Source organism: Pongo pygmaeus, chromosome 11 (genome assembly GCF_028885625.2).
Source record: "Pongo pygmaeus isolate AG05252 chromosome 11, NHGRI_mPonPyg2-v2.0_pri, whole genome shotgun sequence".
In the NCBI taxonomy this organism is placed as follows: Eukaryota; Metazoa; Chordata; class Mammalia; order Primates; family Hominidae; genus Pongo; species Pongo pygmaeus.
In genome coordinates this window covers 124126096-124149014 of record NC_072384.2, presented here as the reverse complement: position 1 = coordinate 124149014, position 22919 = coordinate 124126096, and the positions used below count along the sequence as shown (strand labels likewise).

The following is a 22919-nucleotide window of genomic DNA, read 5'->3' as shown; positions in this document are numbered from 1 at the left end:
AATGTTCTCATTAAGATGCAAATTCATTCTCCACACAGCTGCCCCAGTTGTTTTCCTCATGTTGTCATTTATTTCCTTTCTCTCCTTAGAAAATTTGACAATGAAGCCCAAATCCCCTCATCTGCATTTGAGACAGTGTCTGTCAAGACTCCAGCCTTGCTTGACTTTCTCTACACAATCCTCGTGGGCAATGCGGGGTGTGGTCAGGAAGGCAGACTGCCTGCGGGGGTCTCTGCTCCTCACTTTAATAAACATCCAAGCTTGGGAAAGTTGTTTGATCTTTGGGGCCTTCAGTTTCCCACTCTGTGAAGTGCGAACAATGAAGGTGCCTATCTCATTATTATAGGAATTGCATGTTTTAATTAATGTAAAGCACTTAGCCCTGTGCTTGGAACAAGAGGAACCTGCATTAAAGGTTGGCTGCTGTCCTTGTGGCAAACCAAAGTCTTTCCCTCAGCGAACCTCCTTCCTCCCCAGTCTGTATCTTGCTCAGTCCTTTCCCTCAGGAGAGCAAGTTCTTACCTCACTTTTCTTCCTCCTGAATGCTTCTTCAAGGTCTTGTTCAAATGTCACTATATCCATGAAGGCTCTCTTTAACTTTTTGGAGAATTAATTGCTCCTATTCCCTCTTGGCCTTTTCCTTGTGCCTGTCTCAAGAACATGTTTTATTCTGTTTTATCCATCAAGGATGTATGTGTATGCCTCCTTCACTTTCCCGCCCCTGCCCCCCTCAATGCACCCACCCTCAGTCCCAGCCACTAGTCTGTGAGCTCGAAGAGGGCAGAGAGCACAGCACCATTACTTTCTGAATAATTCAATCAGTTCAATAAACATTTGATGAATGAGCAAATGAATGAATAAATGCATGAGTGGAAGGTTACCCAAATAGCGTGTTCTGTCATTATTACAGATTGATTCTGTCAGAGAGCAGGGCTTCAAGAAATTGAGATTTCAATGTGGTTGGTGCTCATGGCAGGCTAAGGTCTGAGGTTTGAGATGCATCTGTGGAGGGACAGGCTTATGTGGGGCCAAGATGAGGTAAAGGGGTTCCTAAACAAGTACCTCTTCCTCGTCAACCTCCTTTAAAAAACCTCTGTGGTTTTGGTTTGAGTTGATGGTGACAAGTAATTACATGAGTAATGATAAGCACAAAATGAGGCAAATCTGAATGTAGTAAGGCCCATACCCATCTTGCTGGATTTTGCACCTATAGTTCAAACTTCCATCAGTCATGGTGGTTCTTTTTTTTTTTTTCTTTCTTTCTTTCTTTTTTTTTTTTTGACAGAGTCTAGCTCTGTCACCAGGTTGGAGTGTAGTGGCATGATCTCAGCTCACTGCAACCTCCACATCCTGGGTTCAAGTGATTCTCCCGCCTAAGCCTCCCAAGTAGCTGGGATTACAGGCATGCGCTGCCACGCCCAGCTAATTGTTGTATTTTTAGTAGAGACAGGGTTTCACCATATTGGCCAGGATGATCTTGATCTCCTGACCTCGTGATCTGCCCACCTTGGCCTCATAAAGTGCTGGGATTACAGGCGTGAGCCACTGGACCCGGCCAGTCATGCTGGTTCTTGAAGGAGATAATTGTTTCCATGGAAGATTCGTGGTGCTATGGTAGGAGGCTGGAAGGGAGAACACATTCACCATGTACTCTATGTAAGACCCAACTATACAGAATTTGTTTCAGCAATACCCAGTTGGATTTAGTTTTGTTCAGTGGGGATTCCATTTATTTAAAAGATGATTGCCAAATTCTCAAGTTTAAATTTATTTCACTCAACTAATCATGGTTTTGAGTAGAATAAAAGAGTGAGACTATGAGGGGAAGCCGTAATCTTAATACTGATGAGAGATTGAGATTTCCTGTAACTGTGTATCACCGCTAACCTGGTGCCTGGCTCTCCTTTATAGCTAGCCCCAGGGTAGCAAAGAGAAGGCAGCAGTAGAGGAAGATTTTGAGGGCCTCTTGGAAAGCCTTCTCATTTCCATGGCTCCTGGGAAATGGTGATCAATGATATAACCAATGGGTACTCTTGACAGTTTCTCTTTTGTCTTTGTTTTTCTTATGCTCCACCCCAGTAGTTTTTGTTGCCTTCTTAGTGGTCCCTTTAAGCAAAACTGAGAGTGTCATCCCAAGTCTCCAGAAACTCAACAAAGGACCTCTGTCCCCAGTTTCCTGATTTCAAACCCAGTCACTGCTCTATGTTCTACTCATCACTGAATTCTCCTTTTCAGAGTGATCATTTAAATGCTTCTCTCTTACTAGATCTTGGGAACTGGGGACAACAGGACCAGGCCTGGTAGTCAACGCAAGATACCAGGAGGCCCAGCGCCCACCCCTAACCCTCTGACTGCCTAGGAATGGGGATTAGTCTACTTATTTTTTTCTCTCCTTTGATCAAGGGTTAGTTGGTATAGAAAAAAGAATGTTGCAATCTCAAAATGTGCTAGGCACTTATTTATTAAAGTATCCTATTTAACAGCCACCACCCCCCAACATCCTTATGAGGGTAGAAACTATTATTAAGTGGTGTCACCAGAAATCAAATCTAGATCATCTGACCACAGGTCACTTGTGTCTATTCATGACCCTGTCTAAACTTCGGTTTCCTCATCAACAGAATGGTAATGATATTAGCTTGAACCACATGAACTTGCTATATTCGATCATTTTCTAAATCTAAAAATGGCAAGTTAACATAGTTCAACATGTAATATTCCCAATCGGTTGAGTGTAAAGATATAGTAATTGTAAACGGTGTGACGTATAGTCAGCTTAATAAACATTAGCTATTCTCATGATCACATACCCTTCGTTTTGCCTCTTTATCTTTCCTCACCCAAGAAATCCTGAAAAGTCATTAGCTGAGTGTCCTATTGTGACTGCTTGATGAGAGCTATGAGAACTTAATTCCATAGCCCCAAGATCAGGAATATCCTAAAAACATAGAATGTCTTGGCCTCTGGCAAGTATTTCGTCCCTTTCTCTCTTTCTCTCTCTTTCTCTTAAAAAAAAAGAAGACCCCTTCTTTGACTTGATTTGTTATCTTTGGGTGCAAGAGACATAGTAAAGCCCTGGAGCATGTAGTGTCTTCTAGAGCAGCACAGGTGTGGGGACAGGCTCCAGACACAGAGATAAGGCTCTAAAACACCCACATACCCTGTGGGTCACGTTCACGGTCCGGGAGCAGCCTGCTCTACTCTTTGGACAACTGAAGAAAGCTCTGCGTAAAGCTGCAGACTTGCTGAGAGATTGAGATGAAGCAAACGCTTCTATTCTTTCTTTGTTTTTCTTTGAGACAGGATCTCACTCCATTGCCCAGGCTGCAGGCTGGAGTGCAGTGCTGTGAACATGGCTCAATCTTCTGGGTTCAAGTGATCCTCCTGCCTCAGCCTCCTGAGTAGCAGGGACTAGAGGCGCATGCTGCCATGTCTGGTTAATTTTTATTATTATTAATTTTTGTAGAGATGGGGTCTCTACATGATGCCCAGGCTGGTTTTGAACTCCTCGGCTCAAGGAATCCTCTTGCCTCGGTCTCCAAAAGTGCTGGAATTACAGGCATGAGCCACCACACTCAGCTGCTTCCAATCTTTTCCTGGCCAGCTTCCGTCCATTTTAGACACTCAAGTTCAAAGGTTCCCTGCTATCTAAAATCTCCAGCCCTCCTATGCAACACTAATCATGGTCTCTCTCCAGCCACTGGTCGCTTGTCTTCCCATTTATCACAGCCTGCTGTGATGTGTGATATGGTTTAGATGTTTGTCTCCTCCAAATCTCATGTTGTGATGTAATCCCCAATGTTGGAAGTGAGGCCAGGAGGATTGGATCATAGAGGTGGATCCCTTGTGAATGGTTTAGCACCATCCCCTTGGTAATAAGTGAGTTCTCCCTCAGTTCATGTGAGATCCAGTTATTTAAAAGTCTGCCCACACAAACCTGCTGCCACTCCTGCCGTGTGACATGCCTGCTCTTATTTCACCTTCCACTGGGACTGTAAGCTTCCTGAGGTCCTCACCAGAAGCTAAGCAGATGTTGGTGCCATGCTTGCACAGCCTGCAGAATGGGGAGACAATTAAACCTCTTTTCTTTATAAATTACACAGTCTCAGGTCTTCCTTTATAGTAATGCAAAACAGCCTATGCAATGTGTATAGACATTTTCCTCACTAGTCTCCACATGAACAGTCCTTGAATTTTATTTGCTTTGTATTGTCGGTGCCTGATGCAAGTCTTGGTGAAAAAAAAAAGGTCAATAAATATGTCTTAATGATAACAGGACTATATTTATTGAATGCTTATTGTTCTGATTGAAGTCACACAAAACCCTATGAGGTAACTGCTATTATGATTTCCATTTTATAGAGGAGAGAGCAGAGGAACAAAGACAATAAATAAATAGCTTGGGGCTCCACAGCTAGGAAGAGGAAGAGGCAGGTGCAAACCCAGGCAGTTTGGCACCAGAATGTGCCCATTAACTGACTCTCTGTCTCTTTTAATACGTGGATGATTCTTGACTTTTGGCTAAGATAAAGATTAATGAAGCCGAGTTTAGAAGAAAGGGATTCACCATTGTAGGAAAAAACCCACAGGATTTTAATCTCCTTATTATTGTTAAAAGACCCAAGTCCTACTTCAGCTGGTGGATGCTAGCCAGACAGACGCAGACAGTTTAGAGATGTTAGAGTTTAGGTCCGGACATAAATACCCCAAAGGGAATCTGAAGGGGCTCATTCACTCAGAACCCTCTATCTGGCTTAGTAGCCAAGAGGTCTGGGGGCCTTGGAGATGGTCGTCATTTCGGTGTTTGCGTGTGAGGCCCCCGCCCTGGTTCCTCCGAAACCGGCTGCATCACCAGCATCGTGTAGTTCTCCCATCAGGAAAAGACACAAAAGCATCATGACATTTAAAGCCTTGTTCCTGCGTCTCATTAGGGCAGAGCCCGAGGATGACTGTAATGAACGGCTGCGCCGCTGTGAATGTGTAATGTGCAAACTGCTCCCGCCGTGCCCCTCCATGCGGGGCTGTGCGGAGACACTGATGATTAAAACCGTGAACCTGGCCTTGGGCTGAGGAGGCGGTGGCGCAGGCCTGGAGGAGGCGTTCACTCTCATTCATTTCTGCTGCTGATTCCCCCGAGCCGCTCAGCCCCGGCGGAACATGACTCATCGTATTCCGTATAGCCGTGTGTGTTTTGACTTAAAATCCTTCCGTCTGACGCCAAGCCCTGCTGAAGTCAAGGGAGCCAGAAGCAGCCTCCCAGAAGAAACTCCACCTCCGCCGGCTTGACAGAGAAACAGGCTTCTAGCAGTTACGCAAACACTTGCGTTTCTTTTCTTTTTCAGTCTAATGGAGGAGAGGCTGCAAATGACTTGCTTTGCAACGGCGTCCAGAAATCAATTCTAATCACATCAGTATAAAGGAAATTATTATGTTTTAAGGTTGGCTACAATGTTAAAATTCAGGCATGGCAAGCCCTGTTTCAGTGAATTCCCAGGGACTGGGAGCTGAATAATAATCAGGGAAGGCATCTGCAGAGTGCCTCAGACCTTGCAATGTGTTTCTACAACTATTATATAATTGAATCCTTGCAGCAACTCTCTGAGGCCTCAGCCTAGGTAATGTTACCCTCATTTGACAAATGAACAAACCGAGGCCCAGGGAGGTTAAGTAATTTGCCTAAGGCCACACAGCAGACCCAAGCCCAGTTTTCTACCTTCTGCTGTACATAACTCCTGCCTATTGAATATGTTCTGAGGCAAGTTTTGCTGTGGAACTAAAGTGTTAAAACACACACACACACACACAGACACACACACACAATGTTTTTGGTCACTGAATTTTTTTTTATTTTTTTTGAGACAGGGTCTCACTCTGTTGCCCAGGCTGGAGTTCAGTGGCATAATCACAGTTTACTGCAGCCTCAACTTCCTGGGCTCAAATGGTCCTCCCACCTCAGCCTCCCAAGTAGCTGAGACTACAGTTGTGTGCCATCATACCTGGCTAATTTTTAAAAATTTTTTGTAGAAATGGGGTCTCTCTATGTTGCCTGGGCTGGTCTTCAACTCCTAAGCTCAAGTGATCTCCTGCCTCAGCCTCCCAAACTGCTAGGATTATAGGTGTGAGCCACAGTGCCCTGCCTGCTCAATGAATCTTGAGAACCCTTGGAGACAGGAAGAAGAGAGAGGTGAGAATATACACAAGAGTTTTGGACTCCAAAATGGGAATTAAGCCTCACTACAAGATAATACAAAATTTCCCCCCCAAAAATTAGTCGTTTGAAGTATTACTTTGTTATCTGTAAGCATTATTTGTGCTACTATTTACTTAATTTTTTTCAATATTGAACCTCTTGTTAAGCCTAAATCAAAGAAGGTTTATATCACTGCATCAACTTGAAAATTTTATTGCCTATATAAATGGAAAGAAATTCAAACCCTAAGTTCAATACAACCGTAAAGATGTTAATGAATTTCTGGTTAGATCCTGCAGCCTGCAGAAAGCTCAGTCTAAGGCCAAAAAGGAGGATCTTCAAGCATCAGAAAGGTGTTCATGCTAGCCTCCAACTGATAGTTTCTTTTTTGTGTAACTAGGAGAATTGCACAAGGAATACATTTCAGACAACTATAGAACTTAATGCTACTTAATGCCATGTCTATGCCTGGCAAAAACATTCCAATAGTGTTATGGGTATGCTTTTCATACTCTGGGAAACAGATGCATCTGATTGGCCCCTTGGAGTACAGGAGCACCCAGGGGAAAGCAGGACAAGCTTTTCACTGTCAACTGGTCTTATCTCCTTTCTTTGGGTAAGATTATCACTAAAACTCTGTCAACATTCATGCTATAGCAATATTCCAAACTGGTCGTGTTCAATAGTTATATCAATCAAGCTGGGCTAGGTTATGTGTCATAACAATTTCTAAAAATCGATTGCTTAAACAACTTTATTTCTTTATTTTCTCACCTTACCTGTTCATGAAAGGTCTGGAAGGTAACTCTGCCCATTGCAGCCAATCACAGAGCAAGCTATGTGATCAACCACCACCTCAAAACTTGCCTGCCTCTATGGTGAGGGAAAGTGCCCTGAGACATGTCATTCAACTCCAAGCTTATTGGCTAGAACTTGTCACATGGTGCCATCCAATCACAAGAGTTCAGGTGGTGCAATTCTATCATAAGCTCAGGAGGAAGGAGAGCCAGAACTATTTGGTGACCATTACTAAGAGCTACAACAAAATCTCAAGGTCATAGATTCACTTGAGAACCTCTTTACAGCCCTGGAGCTTCCTGCAACAAAAAGCACATGATCACATGTACATAAATACTTGCATTTAATCTGATAGGTTTCAATGGACTTCAGGTTAAAAATCTGTGCTCTAATAATGGGGTAACTGCATGCAAGAGGTAAGGGTTAATTAAGGAAAGTTTTACTGAGAAGATACATCAAGTAAAACTTTGTTTTTCTTTTCTTTCTTTTTTTGGAGATAAGCTGGAGTGCAGTGGCTGTGGCATGATCATGGCTCACTGCTGTCTTGAACTCTTGGGCTCAAGTGATCCTGCTGCCTCAGCCTCTCAGGTGGTGGTACATGGGCCTACAGGCATGCCGCACTACACTCAGCTAATTAAAAAAAAATTTGTAGAGATGGAGGAATGGAGTATTACTATGTTGCCCAGGCTGGTCTTGAACTCCTGGCCTCAAACAATCTTCCCACTTTAGCCTCCCAAAGCATTGGGATCACAAGTGTAAGCCACCATATCCAGTCTCAAGTAAAACTTTTTAAAAGAATCAAAATGGTGGGGAAGAGGGGAAGAACTTTCAAGGCAAGGAGAATGATGCAGATGAAGATGGTCTGAGAAGATTAAGTATGTCTTCTGATTGAGAAGATTATAGGACCAGCCAAAAATCTAGGAAGGGTGGGAATGCAGAAGTATCAGGGAGCATTAAAAAAATCAGTGGAAGACCTTGAACTATGCAAAGTTAATCCAGTTGGCACCAGTTGAGCAGGGGAGGCTCACGATGGAAAAATGTTGAAAGATAATTTGCTATGGTGTTTAAAGGATGGAGCCCCTTGGCTTGTACTTAGGCATTTAATAGATATTGACTGCTTTTTTTTTCCCATTGTTATTCATTTTTTCCCATCGTCATTTCCCATCAGTTATGCAGTCAGCAGTAGTTCCTGAGTGCTAGTTCAAATTAGAAGTAGATGTTATTTCCCTTAAGGTGCCAACACCTAACTTCCTGGAATAGAAAGGCATGTATGAAAGATTAGTGATAGACACTTGAAAGGCTGGGGAGAGATTTTGAATGGCCAAACATAAGAGAATGCTAACAGGCTATGAAAATGGATAAACCAGAAAGGGGCAACTGGGAAGAATTGGCAATGGCTGTGGAAATAAAGGGATGAGGCAGTGGAGAGGGAGAAAGTACAAGAATAAGCCAAGGAGATAATAGTTCCATGATTGACTGGAGGGACAAGACTAGAATTAGTTAAGAGAGAACTTTGAGAAGGAGGTAAGGGATTGGAAGGAAATGTGGTCAGTTTGGATCTTGATATGCTTATTTTTAGATATTATTATTATTATTATTTGTGTGTGTGTGTGTGTGTGTGTGCGCTGAAACTCAGGCCTGTAGATGTTACTATTTTTAAGCATTGGTTTGGCTGGGTTTTGGGTACAATGGACTTATGTCCCAGACTTCTTTATGTCCTCAAATACATTAAAGTCATTTGGGAAGAGAGTAATCTAAGAATCCCACAAATAAAAATGTTATAATATATTACAACTATACTAAGTACTAACCAAGAGAAATATTTGGTTCCATGAGAAAATATTCTAGAGAGAATTGGCTGAGTCAGAAAACTCAGAGAAAGTGCCCCTGAGGAAATGAGCTTCCTCAGAAGCAAGATGTTGACTGGGCAAAAGCGGGCAGTGTGGAGGGGTTGGGGAGAACTTTCTAGGCAAGTGGACTGGGATGAAGGATATCCACTCTGAACTAGATGCTGTTTTCAAGTCTTATATTGAATTAGGCCAAAGACTGTGCTTTGGAGCTGTGGTCCAGCACCATGAATTATGAAGAAAATTTAACAGAACTGTTTCATTTAGAAAAAGCAAACTGGCTGGCGAGGCCTGGTTCTGGTGACAGAAAAGAGGACCAAGACTTGCTCCACATAGCCTTCCAGGGCAGAACTCAGATCCATGGTGAAGCCACAGGGGGTCATATTTCAGCCCAGTACAAGGGGGGAAATACCCACAAAACTTGAGAATAAATTTGCCCAAAGATGGAATAGGGAGCATTGGGAGGTAATGAGTTGCTATTTTTTGGAGGTATTTAAGGAAATTTAATATTATATGCTGGGAGTCTGTTTGTTAGAAATTTGACAGAGCAGATGCAAGCAATGAGCCAGGTTAGAGTGGATGACATTTTATATATCTTTCCAATCATAGCAATCTATGAGCTAATTTGTACTCAGATAAACCCATCTGTATTTATGCAAGAATCAATTTGAAACCTCTATAAAGCCAGGAAGAGATGTTCTTTGCAAACATCAGTAGCGTTTCCATATCGGAAGCAAATAATGGTCTGGTGAGCCAGTCTCTAGGAAGGCTGTCGGAAAAGGTCAAGTGTATTTACATTTATATTTGGTTTTAAGCTAAATGAACCCTTCTGGGTGGGGTCTCAGAATGTGTGTTGCTAACAGATTGCCGAGTGGTGCTGATATTGCTAACCTGGGACCACCCTTTGAGAATCACGACTCCAATACATGCTTTTAATCATGCCCCTGTAGTATACAGGGCCTGTGTCCTTTCTTCAGTGTCAAAGTAGTGAGATGATTTGATTTGTGCGCTAATTCCTGCTAAGGAGGTAATAACTGATTAATGAATTATCCCTTACAATGGAGCTCCTAAGGACCCTGTACCAAAAATTCTAAAAAACCTCAAACCACCTATGATGTAGAATACAGACAGGCTGGCTGGATTTGGGGGAGAAAGTTCTGGGTTAAGGAGCCTTTTCTCAGCTCCCCACATCATATTATATATGCAAGTGCCCTACCTCCAGAAGTGATATATTCATTTTGCCAATATAGAAAGCACTCCAAAATTCCTACAAAGGCTAAGTGAACTGTGAAAAGTCATCTGGTGAATCCGTGGGAGCCCTGGACACAAAATGCTAAACTTAACCATAAAGATGCTGCACTTTAACCTTGAAGACTTTCTTACATCTCTCTGGGCTTCTGATTAAAAGGAGGGGTAAGAGAGTGTAGGTGGGAGATTTCCAAGCCAAAAAAAAAATCGTTATTAAAATATTGGCATGTAAATGCTGAAAACATTGATTAACAAAACAATTATGCCAGGAGAATCTGAAAGATTGAGACATTCATCGTTGTTTTAAGCAAAGTAATTAACTTCCAGTGCACAAACTTCCTTCTCCCAAAATCCAATGAGGGAGCAGATGCCCAAACATTCATGGTATTAGATTAAGAAAATGGTACTTGCATTTCTTCCAAGTACCAGATGGTTCCAAGAATCCAAAGTCAATGAAAAGAAGAGCCTGTGTTTATTTGGTTTATACAATTCTTATTGAGGGTTTATGAGAAAAATCATGTTTTAATACCTACTAGACAAATAAAAAAAATTTCACAGCAGACTCTCATTCCACAGAGTAAAGAGATCAAGGGGTAGAAAGAGCCTTAAATGTTATCTAGTCCACCTAGGGCTGTCAGTAATGTGGTACCTTGATATGCAGAGCAAACATATTACAAAGAATAAACAAATACTGGAATTAAGAACAGCTCAATTTTCTTTCTATGTGCAATTTCATATTTTTACTCAAATACTTGGAAAATATTTTACAAAATGAAGCAAAAGTTAGAAAAATATAGAATGCTCCTGTAGTGGAGGAAAATGTTCCTTAAAAAAAACTAAACTGAATTTGCTAGCAGTGCATGCAATGCAAATGAATAAAGTCAGTGCATTTGCATAAGGATGCTACTGTAAGAGGATTAAAAAATTCCAAGAGGAAATGTGTGAAGCTTTGGTAGCAGGAATGAGAAAACTTTAATTCAACTCGATTCACAAACATATTTTTGGCATGAGGGTACAATAATAGAAAGCAGAGTTTCTACCTCCTAGAACCTAGTGGATTTTGTCTGGGAAACTGTGCAGTCACATTATTAAATAAGGTATACCCTGTTTCTGACTTCTGTGTTCTCCAAACAGCAATTTGGCAGGCCCTGCCTTTGCAAGGGAAGTGGAAAAATATTTCACTCTTCTTTGCCACTGAGTTAAAAAACAGTCATTTGTTAATAAAGTGCACTACAACTAAGAGAATGGAATTTAGATTTTGGAAGCAAAAGATAAAGGTGGTAAAGAGTAAACAGGGAGTGTAAAGAAAAAAAAAGTAAAAAGAAGAGAAGGCAGGCAGGCAGGTGAGGACTGAGCAAGGACAAGTAGCCAAGGCCCTAAGGGGCCAGGGTAGACACTATACCCTCCTTGCTGGCACAGTCAGGCGAGTGCTGGAGGACCTCAGCTTAAGCGTGCTGCACCTGGACTCCTCCATGAGAGTCTGATCTTCCATGGGAGGGAAGGGCAGCCAGGGAGGCAGTCAGAGACAGGGAAGAAGCAGACAAGAGAAAAAGGAGAAACAGGACACATTGGCCTTGTGGATCTCAATTGCTTCCATATAAATTGAAACAAAATGAGAAGTGTGATGGACTGTAAGAGCGAGATGTTTCAAATGAAAAGATTACTAAGGTAGAGGATTGCTTGTATGAATGATAGAAATCAAAATCTTGTCTAGATAAAATATGAAATTGAACAACAAAGAATAAAATGACCAAGATTTAAGAAAATCCGGTCATAAAAACAAACTCATCTGTTCTAATTACTTAGCGTTAAATTGTGAATGATTAACTTGAAATTAACAGCACCCTGGTGAGGATGCAAGCTAATTTTCTAAAAATCCATTATCATACATAGTACATAATTATTTTGAAAACGTTCACAATATAGAGATTCGTTTCTTGGCAGCGATGATAGTTGGCAATTTAGACCTAACAAGAAAATTAAAATTTTCTAAGGCATGTTTAAATCATTCCTTGAAACAGGCTCAGGGATACAAAGATTTATAGGTTATTTTAATGTTTTATACATGCTCTAAAATATTTTACATCAACAAACTATTGAGATATATATATGTGTGTGTACATATACGTGTGTGTATATATATATATCATTTTAAATTCTTCTCCAAATACATTTCTATTTGAGAAATAGCTCCCTTTAGAACAAATAACTACTGGCAAAAAATTAATGACTTTTGGAAATATGTTAAATATAATACATTGAAAAATTTTTAAAAACAAAAAAAAAACAGATGTTGGTGATGTTGGCAGTTTTGTGGAGAAAAAGGAACGCTTATACACTGTTGGTGGGAGTGTAAATTAGTTCAGCCATTGTGGAAGATAGTGTGGCGATTCCTCAAAGATGTAAACTACCATTCAACCCAGCAATCCCATTATTGGTTATATACCCAAAGGAATATAAAGTGTTCTATTATAAAGACACATGCATGTGTATGTTCATTGCAGCACTATTCACGGTAGCAAAGATGTGGAATCAACCTAAATGCCCATCAATTACAGACTGGATAAAGAAAATGTGGCACCTATACATCATAGAATACTATGCAGCCATAAAAAGAATGAGATCATGCCCTTTGCAGGGACATGGATAGAGGCAGAGGCCATTATCTTTAGCAAACTAATGCAGGAACAGAAAACCAAATACCATATGTTCTCACTTGTAAGTGGGAGGTAAATGGTGAGAATACGTGGACACAAAGAGGGGAACAACACAGCCTATCAGAGTGTGGATGGTGGGAGGAGGGAGAGGATCAGGAAAAATAACTAATGGGTAGTAGGCTTAATACCTGGGTGATGAAATAATCTGTACAACAAACTCCCATGACACAAGTTTACCTATGTAACAAACCTGCACATGTACCCCTGAACTTGAAAGTTAAAAAATATGTTTGGGGAGTTTGATTTTGAAAAAAACAGGCTGGTGAATAGAATATTCCTAATTCAACAACTGCTCTCTTATTTGGAAGATGTATGCCCCATAGCATCAAGGCTGTGGTCTAATGTTTATTCTTGCTTTCCATTGGTGCTGCCCCAAATAGAAGTCCAGGCCTATGCCTATGCTTTTCTTAGACCAGGAAAAGCAACTGGACAACTGGGGATTTTTGTCAAAGAAACTAAATTCTGGACTTGGGTCCTTAATGATTAAATCCATCCCATATTTATTTCTGTATTTCCATCTCTAGCAGTGTCTGAATCATAGTTTTTATTGTAGAAATATCATAGAATGGACTTAAATTCAAATTCTAGCTCTACCAATTATGAGTCAGAAAATAGTGGTCAATTTACTTATTTCTGAGCTTTAGTTTCTTCATCTGTAAAATGGAGATAAAAATACCTATTTGTTATAGTTGTCAGGAGGATTAAATTAGGTTCCAAGTACAGTGCTTGGATCATAACAGAACTCAATAAGTGAGAGGTATTTATCATAGTCTCATAAGATAGGCAGAAATTCAATAGCCCACAATGGCTTATTGTTCTACCCACATCTTGAGCCTAGTGGAGCCAATCCATCCCAGCAACAGCCTCCTGGAATCTCACATCTACTTGGAGATTTTGAATGAGGTTTTGCATGTCTTTTGGATGATTGAAGATATTTCCAGGCAAGATGTTGACTCTCTGGGGCTTTAGAAGAACTGTAGCTTCTGGTTCTTGCCAAAAAGTTTAGTTCCACATAAATGAATTAGCCTAGCCAGGATGACTTTCTTAAGGGCTTTTGAGACCTGTGCTGAACAAACTCAATATTTTAAGAATAATTGCAGAGTTTTCTAAAGCTGTGTTGATACTGGTTAGTTGAACTGGTCACACAGAACTGCTGGACAGAAAATTAGGTCAAACTCAGAGCAGCTAGCCAGGGCTTTGTTAAGATTTAAGACAATCTTAGCTAAGGATATCAGTGAATGAGCTGGTGCCATTGAGATGATGCTTGAGAAATGGGTCATATTTAGGTCTCTTCAACCCAGCATTTGATCATGCCCTAAAAAACCACTGTGAGGCAAAATTTGTTGGATGAATTGGCTATATAACCCCAGTCTGAGTGTTTATGAGTTCATGTCAATCCACAAATGATGATCTCCTAGTTGTTTAGGAAAACCAAATAAGGAGAATCAAGAGGCATATTTTTCCAAGATTTTTTCTGTAAGACTTTAAGCCATTTCCTATTTTTTCAAGGAATTCAAAAGTACTAACATAGTTAGAAATCATTGTAAGAAAACCTGATAGTGAGAAATCTCAGCTTAGGCCTTTTATTCCAGGACATTGTTTTCCCCGGAATTTCTAGGTTGAACCCATTGGCTATCCAAATGGTCCCAAACACTACTAGCTAACCTCTCTATTGATGCTTTCCAATTTATATGAAAATTATGTGTTTATTTGCATGTCATCCCCATTAGCTGAAAGGCTCATCAAAGGCAAAAAAATCACTTATTTTTGTATTAGTTAACAATTGTGCATTTAGCAATGTATCTGGCACCTAGTAGATATTACAATTTATTGAATCAGTGGCTGATTGTTCATTTACCAGAAACACATGGGATCTCTTATATAGCAAGATTCTGTTGCATTCTTAAAGTATATGTCACCATACACAGTTTTTAGAAACTCATATCTTTAATAAAATAAAGTTTAAAATTTATATCTATATAAATTATTGAAATATATAATCAGGTTATCTGGTAAGGCAGAAGAATGATTATGAATTATAAATCTGAGAGGTTGAGAGTTAATTGCTGTATTATTCCCTGGATTGTTCACATTCATGGAAGGTATTCAACTCCTCTGATTCAACAGGAGAAGGGAAATATTTATAGTACAACTTCCTTTCGATTGCAAATGAATTCTAGTTACGTATGTGTCACATTTTTCTCAAACAGTGAAAAGACTTTTTTTTTTAAGTAGATGAAAGTATTTTCATCAGCACTCAACTTCTGAGCTTCCCTTTCTGAGATCAGATATTTTGAAAGACAGTAACAGAGATATAAAGAGTTATTAGCTACTAAACTTGAAGTCTTATAAATACCCGTTTAAAAAACTATATAAGCTATTAAAGTTGACTCATATAAAAGAGAGACAACTCTCTGTTTTATTCAAATAAATATGATTTTAAAAGAATGATGGCTGTGGTCATGATAAGAAATATGGCCTTTCATATTTATAATGTGTCCTCCATTCATCTTGGGTATAACAGGAAATCGTAATGTAATTTCTTTATGGGCAAAGATGAAAAAATAATCCTTGTCTGTAAAACTTTCTTATAACAATGACGACAACAATTAGAACAGTGACACCAAGAAACTATTACAACAAGATGCTAGAACATAGATGAGATTGTCTTGCAATTAGCCATGTCTGTCTGACACACGTTTCTCTCTTTGTAAGAGAAATCGTGCAGAGCAGTTTATTCCGTCTCAAAGATTTTGATAAAAGAAAAAGGAAAACTGCAATTTTTGCCACAAAAAGACAGGTGGCGTAAGCATGCAACTTTTTTTTCTTTTCTTTTCTTTCTTTCTTTTTTTTTTTTTTTTTTCCAATATAAAGTGATTATTTTCTCTCGGTTCTTTGAAAAACCTCGCTTGTGCTGGGGTTTGTGGCTGAGCCCGGTGACGTCAGTGTGGCAGTGCGGAGTCAGGCGCAGCGGCTCCCTATAAGCAGAGGAGCTGTCCGTGTGCTGAATCGGCCCGAGAAGCTCGCCCGGAGAACGGGGAGGAATATGCTGTGGAGCTCCTCTGCCATATAAACAAAAAGAGGTAAGGCTGCTTTTCTCTTTGATTTATTGGAAAGTTCCAAATTGCATGCTCTTCTTTTAATTCCTAGCTGAGAAGAAAAAGACTGTTTGGCAAGCTTATGTGGATAGGATAACTGAATAGCAACCTGCTGCTCATCAGCCAATGTAAGGACACTACATATGTGTATATACATGATCGGGTCTATGCTTTATACTACTTGATGTTGGATATTTACCAACCAGAATGTTACTTAGATAATCATATAAAAAAGAGTGAAAAAGTTAAGGATTTTAGTGTCAATACACAGATTAATGTAAAGTTAACCAAGCCCAATATCTTCTTTCCAAAATTTATTATTTCTGCCACTAAGAGCCAGATACGAAGCCAGGGGTATAATTTGTATGTTTAATATTCTTAACAGTAGGCTTCCAATGATTCAAAGGCTGTTAAGCATGTTAGTCATAAAGGCAACCAATTTTGGAACTAGTTTTTTTTTCTTTGATATTTATCTTACAAGAGCTCTGAATTAACTAACCATATAAAATTCTTTTCTGAACTTGTATATTTGAAAGAGCTTACATTATTATCTCCTAATTTTAGTTCTAAGATATTAATTTAGGATTTTCCTGAACACTGGATTCTTCCTTTTTCCAGGGCAAAATATTATCTTGGGTTATAATTTGGCTGTGACCATGAATTACAGAGAAATGATCATTTTGAATACATGATGAAAATACTCATAACTTTGTAAATTGTTATTGTTATTACTATAATTTGATTTAAAGAGGATGTTCAATATGTTGCTAAAGATTTTGTCTAGGACAAGTATTTCATTTTTTCTGTATCCCAACTAGTTGAATTGCTTAAATTACATATAGTCGCCTGCATGTTTCAATGCTCTAGTCTGATTTGAACAGAAAAGACATTTTAACTTGAGAGATTTTAATGATAGCTATCAGGGGAAAAATAATGTTCTAATTATTTGGATTTCAGAAAATTCAATTTTAAATCAAACCCTATATAGAATCGTAGAGCTGTTGAAACATCTTTACTACTTGAAAGAGCTGCTACCTGGGAAAAGAATCCTTTGGGTCTCACTCAAAGGCAATAACTATGTCATTCAAACTAAAGCTGAATAGATAAGCAAAGGGTAACACTTGTTAGGCTGTGGTTTAAACAACTGCAATGAGTATTCTGCTTCAACTTTACAGCAAAGTGCAGTTCCAAGATAATGATTTTAAAGATGAGCATATAATCCATATGTTAAGACTATTTCAGTATTGTGGCTTCAAAGAAAATAAGTTCAATAAGGTTTTTAAGATTATTATTTCAAATGCCAGTGTTGAAAGTTGATTACCAAAGCTACATTAATACTGAAATAATATAAACAAGAGTGCATAATGTATTTTTACTTGAACCTCATTATTTTATGAATAAAATTACTTATAGTAAACATGTATTTATAATAAACATTTTGGAAGTATCTTCTCAAATGCCTTTCAAGATTTTTCTTTCAATAAATTAAGTACTCTGGTAAATGTGAATCATTTAAATAAGTATATAGGTATGCTAAAATGTTTTCATAACTAAGCCATTATTGGGCTCTAAAAAACTGGAAACAAAATCATCAGCATAATCTTGTGAACAATGGTATTTTCTACACTTGATGTCTAAGCTAACAGAAAATTGTATACAAATAACTTAGCTTATCTATCACAAAACCATGATCTGGTAAAGATATGAACGAACTTGTAAACTCCTCTTACATTAATTTTGTTTACAACAAAATAGACAATATTAAAATAGTTTTTTCAATGTTAGCAATATTAAATGTAAAACACATAAAAACTAATCCTCTTACTAATTCCTATGTAAGATTTTAAGGCATTGGAGAAAAAAATGAATGGAGATTTTTAAGTAGGAAGAATTCAGCACATCATCTGTGTTTATTTGAATTGCGATTTACATAGTGGTTATTTTAAGATTTTTCTAAACAGTATGAGTGATTTAAGATTTCACAGGTCCATACCAAAATAGACACAGACAGAAGACAAACTGAATCTGAACACTCACAAGTTCAGAAATAGACTAGCTAAAAAAACTTATGTTCTCTCTGTAGCATCTGTTATTATTTACTATACACTCTTGAGGGCTGATGAAAAGTATAACCACAATTGCATTTTGCAAGACAGTCATAATATAAATTATTAGAAGAAATATGAAGCAAAGAGATTTTAAAACACTTTATTGGTTTAGCACGTTCACACAAAAAGAAACTTCATTGATTTAGTCTACTGGCTGGAATCCGAGAAGACCCGTGTTCTGGAGGTTATTTATGGATCATTGGATTTGGTATCAGATTGAGAACAAGTTATTTCTGAAAAATATATCTGGATAGGACTCCCCAGAAGGTAATTCAGTGTGATTGACATATAACAGTATTACTTTGTCATATATGGTCATGTAACTGCAGCTGTGTTTCAACAACAAACTTAGATGGACATTTCAGGAAGTAAACCACATTTTTTTGACACAACTTTAAGGACATAATTTGTGGGTGTGTATGTGTACATGCATGTTTTAAATTAAGCCAACACATTATTTTGCCAATAGACTTCAATATATAAAATAATTAAAACATATTGGGAAGTATTTGCTGCTTTATTATAAAGAAACAACATGTGCTAAACATCAAACTACAAGTTCTGTAAATGAAAAAATAAAACTTGGGAAATCTCATATCAGTGTTTTTGCTGTTGTTTTAACTAAGAGAATGCTATGCAAGTTTTTGGTGAATGAGTAATAATTTTGCTAAAGATTCCTGTGGTTTGCTTGTGGGAATCATGTAGAAAATATTCATGAATTTTTAAAAAGAGTTATCCTAAGCTTAATGTGAAATAATATCTACTATGTTTTTTCCTCACCTCAATGATCAATTATTTCTTTTGCTATAGTGTCTTCTAGTTTGTTTCATTTGTGTTAACTCATATTTTCTATGTTTTAAGGAAATCTTTCAAACATGGCTGAAGCAAAGACCCACTGGCTTGGAGCAGCCCTGTCTCTTATCCCTTTAATTTTCCTCATCTCTGGGGCTGAAGCAGCTTCATTTCAGAGAAACCAGCTGCTTCAGAAAGAACCAGACCTCAGGCTGGAAAATGTCAAAAAGTTTCCCAGTCCTGAAATGATCAGGGCTTTGGAGTACATAGAAAAGCTCCGGCAACAGGCTCATAAGGAAGAAAGCAGCTTAGATTATAATCCCTACCAAGGTGTCTCTGTCCCCTTTCAGCAAAAAGAAAATGGCGATGAAAGTCACTTGCCCGAGAGGGATTCACTGAGTGAAGAAGACTGGATGAGAATAATACTCGAAGCTTTGAGACAGGCTGAAAATGAGCCTCAGTCTGCACCAAAAGAAAATAAGCCCTATGCCTTGAATTCAGAAAAGAACTTTCCAATGGACATGAGTGATGATTATGAGACACAGCAGTGGCCAGAAAGAAAGCTTAAGCACATGCAATTCCCTCCTATGAATGAAGAGAATTCCAGGGATAACCCCTTTAAACGCACAAATGAAATAGTGGAGGAACAATATACTCCTCAAAGCCTTGCTACATTGGAATCTGTCTTCCAAGAGCTGGGGAAACTGACAGGACCAAACAACCAGAAACGTGAGAGGATGGATGAGGAGCAAAAACTTTATACGGATGATGAAGATGATATCTACAAGGCTAATAACATTGCCTATGAAGATGTGGTAGGGGGAGAAGATTGGAACCCAGTAGAGGAGAAAATAGAGAGTCAAACCCAGGAAGAGGTGAGAGACAGCAAAGAGAATATAGAAAAAAATGAACAAATCAACGATGAGATGAAACGCTCAGGGCAGCTTGGCATCCAGGAAGAAGATCTTCGGAAAGAGAGTAAAGACCAACTCTCAGATGATGTCTCCAAAGTAATTGCCTATTTGAAAAGGTTAGTAAATGCTGCAGGAAGTGGGAGGTTACAGAATGGGCAAAATGGGGAAAGGGCTACCAGGCTTTTTGAGAAACCTCTTGATTCTCAGTCTATTTATCAGCTGATTGAAATCTCAAGGAATTTACAGATACCCCCAGAAGACTTAATTGAGATGCTCAAAACTGGGGAGAAGCCGAATGGGTCAGTGGAACCGGAGCGGGAACTTGACCTTCCTGTTGACCTAGACGACATCTCAGAGGCTGACTTAGACCATCCAGACCTGTTCCAAAATAAGATGCTCTCCAAGAGTGGCTACCCTAAAACACCTGGTCATGCTGGGACTGAGGCCCTACCAGACGGGCTCAGTGTTGAGGATATTTTAAATCTTTTAGGGATGGAGAGTGCAGCAAATCAGAAAACTTCATATTTTCCCAATCCATATAACCAGGAGAAAGTTCTGCCAAGGCTCCCTTATGGTCCTGGAAGATCTAGATCGAACCAGCTTCCCAAAGCTGCCTGGATGCCATATGTTGAAAACAGACAGATGGCATATGAAAACCTGAATGACAAGGATCAAGAATTAGGTGAGTACTTGGCCAGGATGCTAGTTAAATACCCTGAGATCATTAGTTCAAACCAAGTGAAGCGAGTTCCTGGTCAAAGCTCATCTGAAGATGACCTACAGGAAGAGGAACAAATTGAGCAGGCCATCAACGAGCATTTGAATCAAGGCAGCTCTCAGGAGACTGACAAGCTGGCCCCGGTAAGCAAAAGGTTCCCTGTGGGGCCCCCGAAGAATGATGATACCCCAAATAGGCAGTACTTGGATGAAGATCTGTTAATGAAAGTGCTGGAATACCTCAACCAAGAAAAGGCAGAAAAGGGAAGGGAGCATATTGCTAAGAGAGCAATGGAAAATATGTAAGCTGCTTTCATTAATTACCCTACTTTCCTTCCTTCCACCCCAAGCAAATCCCAACATTTCTCTTTAGTGTGTTGACTTCTATCCTGTTAACACTGTAATATCTTTAAATGATGTACAGGCAGATGAAACCAGGTCACTGGGGAGTCTGCTTCATTTCCTCTGAGATGTTATCTTGTGTATGGATATGTGTAAATGTTATGACTCCTTGATAAAAAATTTATTATGTCCATTATTCAAGAAAGATATCTATGACTGTGTTTAATAGCGTATCTAATGGCTGTGGCATTGTTGATGCTCAAATATGATAAAGAGTGTCCTATAATTCTATTGAAAATTTTTAATATTTATTGAATTATTTTGTTACTGTCTGTAGTGTTTTGTGGAGTACTGGACCAAAAAAATAAAGCATTATAAATATATAGTTTTATTTATAAGGCCTTTTCTATTGTGTGTTTTACTGTTGATTAATAAATGTTATTTCTGGACAACTTTGGACTCTTAATTATGGAAAACCAGAGACAATGTCTATGGAGCAAGCAGTATGAAGCCAAAAGAGAAAATCATCTTCACCAGACAATTCAGGTAAGAAGTAATGAATTTTATACATGTGTTCATGGCACCTGTTTGCAGAATGCTGCATCCTTATGCTTGCCTATGGTTTTCCTTATGCTTGCCCATGGTTTTCCTCAAATATATAATCGATAGAGTCTTTGTTTTAGGTATTTTTTTACTCTTGATTTATATAAGTAAAAGAAATTTAAGTCTTCAATACCCATAGGAAGCCATCAAAACAAAAACAGAAAGAAAAAGAAAAGGCTGCATAGATGGCAATCAAAAATGACTACAGACTTGAAAGGAACCTGTCTATTCCCAGGTCATGTTGGTCCCCAAAAGACAAGGCTGTTGCCTCCCTCATGTGACTTGAGAGGGGCCAAAGGACCCCCAAACTGACCGTTAGGTAAGTGAAGAAGCACAGTAGCAGTAGGAACAGACCAGCCCCATCTTCTGCCCTAGTGGGCAAGGTAGTGCATGATTATTACAGCGCACATCACTTTAGTGCAATGTCAGCCACCTAACACATGAACAGAGAATCAACACAACATCAGCAAGAAAATGTATAGAGCAACAAAACAATAATGGTCATAAACAAGGAAATAAGCAATAGCTTTCATTTTTTGAATGCTTATTGTGCTACAGGCTCTATACTAAACACTGTACAAACTTTGCCTTGTTTAGTCTATAATTTGTAATTATAAACTGTAATTTGTTTACTCTATAACTTCCCCCTCCCTTTTACAATAGGAAAAATAAAACTTAGAAAGATTAAATAATTTTCCCAAAGTCACTTAGCATTATGAGTTGTCAAATCTGTGTTCTCAACCACTTCACTATGCTGCCTCTCTGGGAAGTGCCCTTTCAACCGAGGAATGGACATTGGGGTTGAATCGTGAGAAGCTCCCAAGGTTTTAGTATGGATCACTTCCAAAAAAGGACACGTGTGTGTATGTGTGTATGTGCATCATGTGCGTGTGTGTGCGTGTGTCTAGGGGGACCATCCCTGAACTATCAAAAGGCTGAACTGTCATACGGCAGTCCCAGAGCCTGGATGCTTTGGGGGAAAACATTGAATGTAGGTTTTGTAATTTATAATTTTGCCCAGATTCTTTTCTGTCCATTGATCATGCAATTTTGTGGTATTCTAGAATCTGCAAGTGAGCGGGAACTTAGAAGCAGTTATCTCTACAGTGTTTCTAATATGTAGACTTTACTCTCAAATACTCTCGAGATAGGGGGTTTCTCCCTCACAATTCAGTATTATGAATTGGACACTACAGAGTGGCTGCTCCGCAGAAGGAGCTTTCTCACAGGTTATTACAATTCATTTTCTACATAGCCTTCTGAGATTGATGTTACTTGTAGCTTTGGAAGCTCAGACAGGTAAAATAAGTTGCTTCATTTGTACAGCAGGTTACTGGTGAAGTGGACTTTAACCCACAACTAACCATAACTCTCAGGCATGCACCCTTCCATGTGGGTCTGATGCTTTATCATACATGGAGTTAGGTATGGGGGGAGGCCGGGAAACAAAGTGGGGCTCCTTCCAGTGGAGAGATCTAGGATACTTATGTTGCTTAAAGTTTAGAGAACGTATTTATATGCCATGCTTTGCAGGCATCCACACAC

The 22919-nt window shown here is 39.1% G+C and overlaps 1 protein-coding gene across 1 annotated transcript; it reads left to right on the top strand.

The window, feature by feature from the left end:
* Window positions 1-15697: 15697 nt before the first annotated feature.
* Window positions 15698-21154, top strand: SCG2 (secretogranin II). Its single transcript, XM_054479042.2, has 2 exons — window positions 15698-15883; window positions 18868-21154. Exon 2 carries the CDS (start codon window positions 18882-18884, stop codon window positions 20733-20735), a length of 1854 nt encoding a protein of 617 aa, XP_054335017.1. The 5' UTR covers window positions 15698-15883; window positions 18868-18881; the 3' UTR covers window positions 20736-21154.
* The last annotated feature ends 1765 nt before the right edge of the window (window positions 21155-22919 follow it).